Source organism: Carya illinoinensis, chromosome 9 (assembly GCF_018687715.1).
Source record: "Carya illinoinensis cultivar Pawnee chromosome 9, C.illinoinensisPawnee_v1, whole genome shotgun sequence".
In the NCBI taxonomy this organism is placed as follows: Eukaryota; Viridiplantae; Streptophyta; class Magnoliopsida; order Fagales; family Juglandaceae; genus Carya; species Carya illinoinensis.
The window spans coordinates 22,025,008-22,035,912 of NC_056760.1; the positions used below are offsets into that span (position 1 = coordinate 22,025,008).

Sequence of the window (10,905 nt, forward strand, 5' to 3'; positions counted from 1 at the left end):
CCCCCCTACGTGCTCCTCTCCTCTCTTCACGGTTCTATTCTTCTCCTTCACTTTCCCCGATTGATTCCTCATGAGTGCTTGAGGAATCTTGAGAAGATGAATCCGAGTCATTCACCCTCTCATGGCATTGGCTTCTTCTAGATCCAATAGAACCCTCCGGACTATGGACTCTTCTTCTATGGTGTCTTCTCTCTCCATTCCTCCTTTGATTTACCAATTGATGGAGCACCTTCTCTATCCTTCCAAGCCTTTCATTGGTGGCAGTTTGTTATGCCTCCAAAGCAGCTTCAATATTCTCAATATGTTCCCTATGAGTTGGTTGTCGATTGGCCATGGCTTCCTCTCCTTAGATTGGATCTCTCTCAACAAAAGCACCAATTGATGGAAGCCTCACTCTCACTCACTTGTAATTGGCGTGTTGGGTGATTAGATCCAGGGTTTTTTTCTTGCTGGTTGACTAGATCCAGGGTTATCTCAAGGTAACACAAAGATCCAAGTTGGTTGGTTGGTGAAAATCAAGACTAGCTCGGGTTAGCACTTAACTCTCAAAATAATTGAATAGAAAATTTTCATTCATTGAATAAACATAACAATAATTGATGAATAAACAAGCAAAAGAAAACTATAAATAGGAAATCCCCCTCGGGTTGGCGCCACATGCCTCCCCCTTTCTTCCCTTAACTTGAATTTAGATCTAAATCTCACTCTTGATTCACTCCTAAGTTTAAAGAAATAACATCTAATGCCTAAAATAAAGGAAATTAACTAGGAATTAAACTAAGAAATAACAAAACATATTAAAAATAAATAAATTCCTAGGATCATGGTTGGCCACCACCATGAATGGCGCCTCCACCCCTATTTTTTAGGAACTTGTCATCTTGTCATGAAACTCCTCTAGTTGCACTTGTCTTGGACTCCCATTGCCTCACCACCCAAGCCATGCATGCAACCCAATGCAACCCTCCTAACCTTGGCATGCCTAGCCCTCCTAGTGGCATTACAAATGGCTCATCTTGCATCTCCATCACATGGGCCATGGTTGGTGGGCTGCGTGCATGGCTTGGCATGGCTTGTGTGCTGGCCAAGCTAGTAGCCTACGCATGCACCAGGCCTAGCATGGCTTGCACGTACGTGCGTGCGTGCTGGGCTGGCCTTTTGGCACGCCCTATGCTGCATGCTGACCTAGTCACTATCCTCGCCAGCGTGTTGGTGCACGTTGTGTTGTGCTTTGGCTGGGCCAACGGCCTCACTGGCATGCTGGCTGTGCTGCTAGCATGCTGGCTAGCTGCTACGGTGGCCCATGGCATGCTTGCTAAGCGGTACTGGGTGTGCCATGGCGTGCTTGTGGCTCATAAGTGGGATTGACAAGGCATATCAGTTGTTGTGTCAAGGCATGGCCTTGGACCACCTTCTTAGGGGTTCTGACAACTAGGCACTAGGGTTGGACTCGCCGACCTTGTTTGTGGTTACTGGCATCATCATCACCATCGGAAAGGGCTTTTGTCACTAGCAAAAGGTTGAAGTCCCGGAGTGTTTGGTTGCAGCTCAATTTTTAAATCGGTACCGGTACGGACCCAAAACTCAGCCGATACATCCTAAAATAGCCCGGTTCAAACCTGAAACTGACCCGTTCAGGCTGATACCGACCGATACATACCAGATAAAGAACTGAAATTTGTTAGTCGAGTTATTTTTTGGGTACTTGGGCTAAGTATCTACATTTCCAAATTGTGTTTCTCGGATTTTTCAAGTTGAATTGTGATTGCTCTCAGATATTGTGTGGAGTTTCAATCTCCAAGTTCAACTGTGATATTTTTTTTGCAACCATGACAACTAAATTTAAGTCACAGTTACATGATGCAATTACCTCCTATGTTGCTCCTGGTGGGCGTGGAGGCCAAGGTAGTAGAGGCTCACATGGGGGACATGATGCCAAAGGTATGATTAATATATCAAAGGATGAGTATGATAAGCTTTTGGGTCGCACAAGGGTTTCAATGTTCACATGTCTTGCCTCATCCATTCAAGATTTGTGGATCATTGATTTAGGAGCTAATGAACATTTGACTGGTATGTCCTCTATCTTATCTAAGTTAGATACTATGACATCTCCAAAAGGTGTTACTCTCGCTAATGGTTCTCTTGCTAAGGTTACATGCATTGGATCCATTAAGCTCACTGACTTTATATCCTTGTCATCTGTTCTATATGCTCTTAGTTGTCCCTTTAGTTTGCTGTCCATCAGTAAAATTACTCAAAGTCTTCAATGTTCAATGACCTTTTATCCTCTTCATGGTCTTTCAGGATCTCAAGACAGGAAACAAGGTTGGTACAGGGCATGAAGCTGGAGGCCTGTATTATCTTGATGTTAAACAGTCACCCACTGGAGCCCTTACATCCTCCTCATCATCTGCTTATGAATGCCATTGTCATCTTGGTCACCCATCTCTCTCTTTTGAAGTGTCAGGTTAGGAATCTAGGAAATGTGTCTCCCTTTCCTTGTGAAGCATGTCAAATTAGTAAACATCATCGTGTGTCTTTTATACCTTGAGTTGATAAAACAAGCCTTGAGTCCTTTTGAATTGGTTCACTATAATATATGGGGACCAATCAACATTGAATCAAACTCATTTCAGTATTTTGTCACATTTATTTATGACTACTCTAGTGTGACATGGGTGTTTTTTATGAAGGCACAATCTGAACTTCTTTCCATATTCAAAGTATTGTGGAAAGAAATTAAAACTCAATTTAACAAAAGGGTTCAGGTTTTGCATTCTGATAATGCTAGAGAATATCTATCTAGTGCCTTTGCTACCTACTTAAGTAGCAAATGAATTGTTCATCAAACTTCATATTCTTATACACCCCAATAGAATGGGGTGGCTGAACGCAAAAATTATCATTTGTTAGATGTAACCCGAGTACTTTTACTGCACATGCATGTTCCTAAACGATTTTGGAGTGATGGTGTTCTTACTGCTTGTCACCTTATTAACCGTATGCCTTCATCAGTTCTCGATGGTTCTTCTCTTTTCTCCATCTTGTTTCCTTCATCTCCACCATTTACCCTTAACTCCAAAAATCTTCGGGTGTGTTTGCTATGTTCATAACCTTAACCTAGGTTTTGATAAGCTTGATCCACGTTCTACCAAGTGTTTTTCTGTTGGTTATTCTCGGACTCAAAAATGATTTTGTTGTTATAGTCCTGTTCTTAGACGCTATTTCACAAGTGCTAATGTTACCTTCTGAGTCCATATCCTATTTCTCTGACACAGCTTCGAGTGTTGAGTGTGATCATCTACCATTACCTACTCTTACACTTTCTCCTCCGGTTGTCGGTCCTCCCCCTCCATCTTTGGATCCTAAGTTACCTAGTACTCCAGACTCTCCACCTATTACTCTATGCAAAGGTACTCGATCTTGTGTTACTCAACATCCAATTAGTCAATTTGTCTCATATCATGTCTTATCTCCTTCATTATCATGTTTTACCTCTCAACTTTCGAAACTTTCTATTCCTAAGACAGTTCAGGATGCTTTATCTGATTCGGGATGGAGGACAGCTATGAAAATTGAAATGGATGGATGCCCTTAACTATAATGAGACATGAGATCTTGTTTCACTACCACCTGGTAAGCAACCTGTTGGCTGTAAATGAGTATATACAATCAAATTTCATCTTGATGGTTCAGCTGAATGTCTGAAAGCCCGCTTGGTTGCTAAGGGTTACACTCAAACATATGGCATTGATTACCAGGAGACGTGCTCCCCAATTGCCAAAATCTCTTCTGTTCTGGTGTTTATCTCTCTTGCTGCTAATTTAGACTAACATTTATTTCAGCTTGATGTTAAGAATGCATTTTTGTATGGCAACTTGCATGAAGAAGTTTATATGGAGCAATCACCTGGGTTTGCTGAAGATAAGTATCGAGGTACTATACGCAAGTCAAAAAAGACATTATATGATTTAGAACAATCTCCTCGAGCATGGTTTAGGAATATTTCTGATGTTATATTGGCATTTGGTCTTCATAAATGCCAAACAGATCATTCGGTATTTCACCTACATAGTGATGCATGTCACATTTTGTTGGTTGTATATGTGGACAACATTGTAATTACTGGGAATGACTCTGCTGGAATTGCTAGGCTATTTACATGATTAATTTCAAACAAAAGACTTAGGCAAGTTTAGATATTTCCTTGGAATTGAAGTCAGTAGATCTAAAGAGTGTATCACCCTATCTCAGAGGAAATATGTATTTGATCTTCTGGAAGAAATTGGCATGTTGGGTGCACGACCTATTGACACCCCTATGGACCCAAATTGTAAATTCTTACAAGAGGAAGGAGAGTTGTTTGGAGATCCAAGTAGATATCAAAGACTTGTTGGGAAATTGAATTATCTCACTATTACGAGACCAGACATCTCTTATGTTGTCTGTGTACTGAGTCAATTTTTACAAACACCTAGGGTCTCACATTGGGATGCTATAATTCATATTATTCATTATCTTAAGTGAGCAGTTGGCCTTGGATTACTGTATTGACCAAATGGACATTTTAGGATTGAAGCCTTTTCATATGCTAATTGGGCAGGATCCCTTTCAGATAGAAGATCTATCACTGGATATTGTACCTTTGTAGGAGGTAACTTGGTTACATGGAATAGTAAGAAACAAGCAGGAGTAGCTCGGTCCAGTGCAGAAGCTGAATACAGGGCAATGACTCACACTACTATTGAGCTGACATGGTTGCAACACTTCCTTCAAGATATTGGGTTTCCAGCTCCTACCCCCCCTCTCCAGTTATTTTGTGATAATCGAACCACAATGCATATTGCCTCTAATCCTGTTTTCTGTGAGAGGACTAAACATATAGAAATTAATTGTCACTTCATTTGAGATAAGCTACTAAGTGGTGACATTGTTACACCTTTTGTGAAGTCTGCCAATCAACTTGCAGATGTATTTACTAAGTCTTTGTGTTGGAGTCGGTTAAAACTTATTTGTTTCAAGTTGGGTTTATATGATATATATGCCCCCCAGCTTGAGGGGTAGTGTTAGAGGACATGTTTGTAATTAGTATAAGTGTGTGAGGGTATAAGTGTCAATTGTATGTAGTGTTTATATATGTTTGTACATCAATGAAATCATTAAGATCTTTCCCATATGTTCTAACAATTTCCATTACCGGTGGGAGTGGCCAGATTGAAAAATTGTTTAGAGCTTTTTTGTAGGGTGGTATGGGGGAAGAGAATAAATTTCATCTTGTGAATTGGCAAAAGGTGATTTGCCCGATTGTGAACGGTGGCTTGGGAGTGCGAGATTTGACTATTTTTAGTAAGGCATTATTAGGGAAGTGGTTGTAGAGGTATCAAAAGGAAGGGGATTCATTGTGGAGAGAGGTGATTGATCGGAAGTATGGATGTGAGTGGGGGAGATGGTGTTCTAAGGAGGGTAGGGGGTCTTATGGTGTATGCCTTTGGAAATATATTAGAAAGGGGTGGAACATTTTTGAAAAACATCTTAAGTTTGAGGTTGGAGATGGTGAAAGAATCTGGTTTTGGTTTGATGAATGGTGTAGTGAAAGACCTCTGGAAAAATTGTTTAGTCTTTTGTTCTCTATTTTATTTCAAATTTTGTTTAAAACTTGATTGTGAAGTTGTTTGACTAGCTATTTTAGATTACTAATTATAATGAATTATGTATAGAAGTGTTATAGATGAAACAATACATGTTCTTCTTGACTTTTAAAATTCCATGATCTTGAAAATTATAATAAATTTATGATCATTAAAACAAAAAGAAATGGATGACATGGCCCAACGGGAAGAAAACTATTGCTTCAAAAATCAAATATAAAGGAAAGAAGACAATATGTAATAAATGAAAGAAAACTAAGTGTTCCTAACCAAACAATGTTTCCTAACCAATAAAGCTCCATGATCTTTCAAATTATATTAAATTATAGTCATTTAACACTAGAATGGAAACATGACTCTATTGGAGCAAAGCTATTGCTTTGAAAATCATTTATGTTATAGATTTTTGGATTTAAAATACCTATTACCCCTTGATGCCTTCTCAGTCAATAAAAACGGGGAAATGTTCCGAGCAAAGTTGGGATAACCTTTTATACAGATCAGGAAAGTGCACTTCCCAATCTGTTTGTACAAGGAATCTATCAATTCCAAACCAACAAGAAGTGTCTCGGCTAATAGACCATACGGAAGGGCCTCCCCTCCATTGTCCATCATATCCTTCTCAAAGATGAAGTACGAGAAATCCACCGTGGCAAAACAATCATGAGCTTCACCCTATTTTTCACTTAGAAACCAAGTGAGATTGAAATCCCACCTTTGCAATAGTTACCTTGAACTAAAAACTAGAAATATTAGTAAGCTCCTCCCACGAATACCCTCTATTGCTATCTTGCCCATAAAGTTCAGGAGAACCTGTCTTCAACATTTTTAAAAGAACAAGCCACTTAAAATTGGTTTCTATACACAGTAAAGGAGAAGTTTTTTTTACTTTCATTGAATTGTTAATATACAGAATTTCTCCTTCTAGTTTGTTTTGTGGGAAAAGACAACAGAAATTCATATATTCAGATCTTGTCACCAACCTATCAATCAATACTATGGCTGGAAGCGTACTGTGTTCTAACATTTGCACTGAATCCCATTTGTCATGTATACACCTCATAACTAGTGGGGTCATGAAGTTCTTGCCTTGCCAACCTTTATTCAGTTTGATTCGATTCATTCAAGTCAAGTTTTGGGTTTATTTCAAGAGATGGATGTAGTGTTTCTCACTAAACCTGGAGAGAAACACAGAATCATCTAGAGTTTAATGATTGAAATTCTTGAGAGTTATTTTTGTAACCTCGATCAATTCATTGTGAAATTCCTTGCTTTGAACGTGGATGCAGGCCAAAGTTTAATCAAACTTATTCCATTGTTTTGTGTTGATTGTGTTATTGTTTTCTCATTAAATTTTTGAACCATCTGAAGATGAATAAGCCTTCATTGTAGGGTATTCAAACATTTAAAAACTATTGTAGGCAGTTTTTATACATTCTGGAGTATTTCCATGTGATCTGAAGCAGTTTGACTCTACAATAATTCTAGTGATTTTTACTATACACATATTAAATTAATTAACAATAAAGTTTTGGGAAATTGCACTTTTCACGCATAAAATACCACCCATTATATATCTTGCACCTTAAACTACAAATGGTTGGACCATAAACTATTAAATAGGTTTCTTTGTACCTTCCATTCAAATATATGACCATTAAGATTGTGCCAATCCACATTACTCTCACTAACTGTGAATAATTAAATTTGTTTGGCAACATCACACAATCTTAACATATAGATATGAATAGAAGGTAGAAAGTGAAAACTATTAGATGTTTCGGGTGCAAATTCAAACCTTTGTAGTTTAGGATGCAAAGTGTATGATAAGTGGTTGTTAGTGGGTGAAAATTGTAGCTAACATATATTTTTTTGCCCCAAATTTCTCGTGGTTATGAATATTAACCACCACTTTGCAACTGTTCAAGTTTTATAAGATGATAACCACTGCTTATACAGGAAAAAATGACCTGAGTCTTGATTGGCCTACCCGATTCAGCATATGCATAGGAACTGCAAGAGGCCTGGCTTATCTTCATGAGGAGTCAAGGCCAAGAATCGTACATCGAGATGTCAAGGCTAGTAATATCTTGCTTGATGCAGAGCTTTGCCCCAAGATTTCAGATTTTGGATTGGCAAAGCTATACGATGATAAGATAACACACATCAGCACCCGAGTAGCTGGGACCATGTAAGCTATATCTTTCAACTCCTTTCTAAATGTGAGAAGGAAAAAGAAAAATAGTTTATTATAAGCATGATTATATAACCATCGCAAACAAACTTAAGGGGTTGGAGTATTATGTTTTAATATATGGTTGATCTATGCTACTAATAGATTGAATTGAGAACAAGAATGACTACTTTAGCTAGATCCATGGTTAGACAACACTAGTTATTTATTAAGGTTCCGACAAATTTTGTATGGTGGCCAATAACATTGGAAGATATTGTTGCTATAACTTTTAAACACAGGAAAAGTGAGTATATATATTTACAAAATGAAAAGGTATTGAACCTTAGTTTTCATAAAAAGAAAGCTTTGAGCTCGTTGGAATTGTCTACTTTAGCAGTTATGTTTTAGGATATCTAGGTTAGATTTTATTGGGGGAAAGGTTGGGAGAATTTGTTGATTTTACATTATTTTATGATGCACGAGAGGGGTATAGTTTGGGCTTTGAAATAAGCAAGAACGAGAACAACAACACTAGTCTGTGTACTGCTTTGAAATTGTGAGCACCTTTTTAAGTGTTTAGGGTGTTAGTTCTTTTGCTGAAAAATTATATTAGCAAGCCAATGTAGAGGAGATACCCTCTACACTGCAGACATGGCAGAATTTTGATTTGCAGGAGACTGGAGAGTATGCTTTTAAATTCTTTTGCAAATCAAATCCTGCCTTGTTAACAATGTGGCATGCATTTTCTTCACACTGGTTTACAAACAGAAGCCTCTTTGACATTTCATGCTAGAACTCCCATAATCAACAAAGAGGAGCTAAAAGTAAAATATGACCAAAATAAGATCGTGGGCAGGTATGGCCAATGTCCAGTAAATTTGAGAAATTGAAGAAATAATCCAACCGCTTAAACCCAAGGAAATATAATCAGAATACCCAGAAGCTTAATGTCAAGAAACAAAAAAATAAATAAAAGTAGTTAGCATAGCTTGCGGTCATGCCAACCACGCCTACAAAATTGCCAACATAATCTGTTGACTAGACCCCAAGTCAAAGTTATACCATACTTTTTCATATGCTCTTAACTTGGTCATTACACTTTCTCTTTTGTGAGCCTGTTTTTCCTGATTAACTGACTGGTCATGGAGATATCGTCAAGGGTTCTTCACTAAGCAATTTATTTTTAATCATTTTCACTCTTTTAGTGGCTATCTAGCTCCAGAGTATGCAATGCGTGGACACTTAACAGAAAAGGCAGATGTTTTTAGTTTTGGTGTTGTTGCTTTGGAGATCCTCAGTGGGAGGCCAAACTCAGACAATAGCTTGGATACTGAAAGGATTTATCTGCTTGAATGGGTATAGAAAATGAATCTCTCTCTCTCAAATTACTATGTAATTGATATTTATTTGTTTTTTCTTGTGATAATCACTATTATGTTTTCTAGGCATGGACTCTTCATGAACATAACCAAGCATTGGGATTGGTGGATTCAAAACTACTGGAGTTTGATGAAAATGAGGCAACTAGAGTGATAGGAGTGGCTCTTTTGTGCACTCAGGCATCACCAATGATGCGCCCCCCCATGTCACGTATTGTTGCAATGCTTACTGGAGATATTGAAGTAGGCACTGTTACAACAAAGCCAAGTTATTTAACAGATTTGGATTTCAAAGACATCACAAGCAACTTTTTAGATGAAGGTGATACTGTGTTAACCGCCTCGAGTAGTATTAAGAGACAGCAGAAAAACCAAGATGGCAACACAGCTGATGTGAGCCCGACTGATCTAATGCCCTCACCCATGAATATCACCAAATCGTTGATCACTAATATTATTGGAGAAGGAAGGTGAACAGTAGCTTGTCTTGCTATATAATTGTGTCAATCTTGGTGGTATTTAATTTGCCTGATAACTAATCACAGTTGCCTTTAAGTTTCTACAAAAGGTTTTGTTACGATCTAGGGTTCCTCCCTCTGTGTCTCAAGCTGCTGGCATGGAACTGAAGTGATAACTTTGATGACCTAGTTGATTTTTAACTTGTGTTGTATCGTTATCATGGGTCAGGACCAAGTGGCCTAGGATTACTTCAGATGTGGGCCTATGTTATGAGGTTATTTTAGTTAATTGAATCCATTAGTATATATGTAGTATTTCAACCCATTAAGGGCATTACTGTCGTTTCGCTGTAATTTAATTATGCATGGGATATTAGTAACGGTAGAATGTTCTAGTATTTGCTATGAATGAATTACACAAGGCTTTTGCCAAAATTGGAGGTTTTTAGTTCCTTGAACAATCATATCTCATCTCTCATTACAATCTTTTTTTTTTTTTTAATTGAAATTATCACTTGGGTTCAATTAGTATTAGATGTATAGAAGCAACAATGGCGGACGGCACACGGTATAAGGAGCTGGTGCTTGGAATGAGGCAATACCAAGACCTGTAATAACAAAGGGTAGAAAGTCACTAGAAATCGTTGGATGACCTGGCTAAAAAAAAATGGATATATTAATAGAAACCTTGAATGGGGCACACACCCACTCATGGCACCCTCACAACAGAAACAATGAAGAGGAATTACATACTGAAGGCTTCGGGGCTTTAAGGGGAATGCAATTTCGCTCTATTAAGCCTGGTTTTCTCATATTTGATTAGGAAAATCCCACTAGATGGTAATACAAGGTGAATCAATATTTTGCACTACACCTTATGCAAGGTCACCAAAAAATTCTGATGTCTTCCTTTTACGTGAAGGGAGATGCAATTGTTTGGTTCTAGGATGCTGAGGAGATTGGCAGCCTCCACTCTTGGGATACTTTTATTCAGGCACGGTAAGTCAGATTTGGGAGTTCATCTTATGGTGATCCCATAGAAGCCATTACTAGGTTGAGGCAAATGACTATTATGGCAACTTACATGAACTAATTTGAGGTATTATCTAATCGTTTGAGGGGACTTTATGAGAACTATAAGCTAAGTTGTTTTCTCAACGAGCTTAAGGATGAAATTAGCCTAACCCTAAGAATGCTAAAACCACAATTTAAATTCAGCATTTAGATTAGTCAAGATCTAA

General features: G+C 38.1%; 1 protein-coding gene across 5 annotated transcripts in view; it reads left to right on the top strand.

Annotated features, from left to right (window-relative positions):
- The window catches only part of LOC122275277 (probable LRR receptor-like serine/threonine-protein kinase At1g56140), a 50,614-nt gene extending 40,489 nt beyond the window's left edge, over nt 1-10,125 (top strand). For all 5 annotated transcript variants that reach the window (XM_043084265.1, XM_043084266.1, XM_043084267.1 and 2 more), the window contains 3 exons: nt 7,611-7,842; nt 9,033-9,183; nt 9,273-10,125. In XM_043084265.1, coding sequence (XP_042940199.1) covers nt 7,611-7,842; nt 9,033-9,183; nt 9,273-9,680 — 791 coding nt within the window. In that variant the 3' untranslated portion in view covers nt 9,681-10,125. The remainder of the gene's footprint in view (nt 1-7,610; nt 7,843-9,032; nt 9,184-9,272) is intronic.
- The last annotated feature ends 780 nt before the right edge of the window (nt 10,126-10,905 follow it).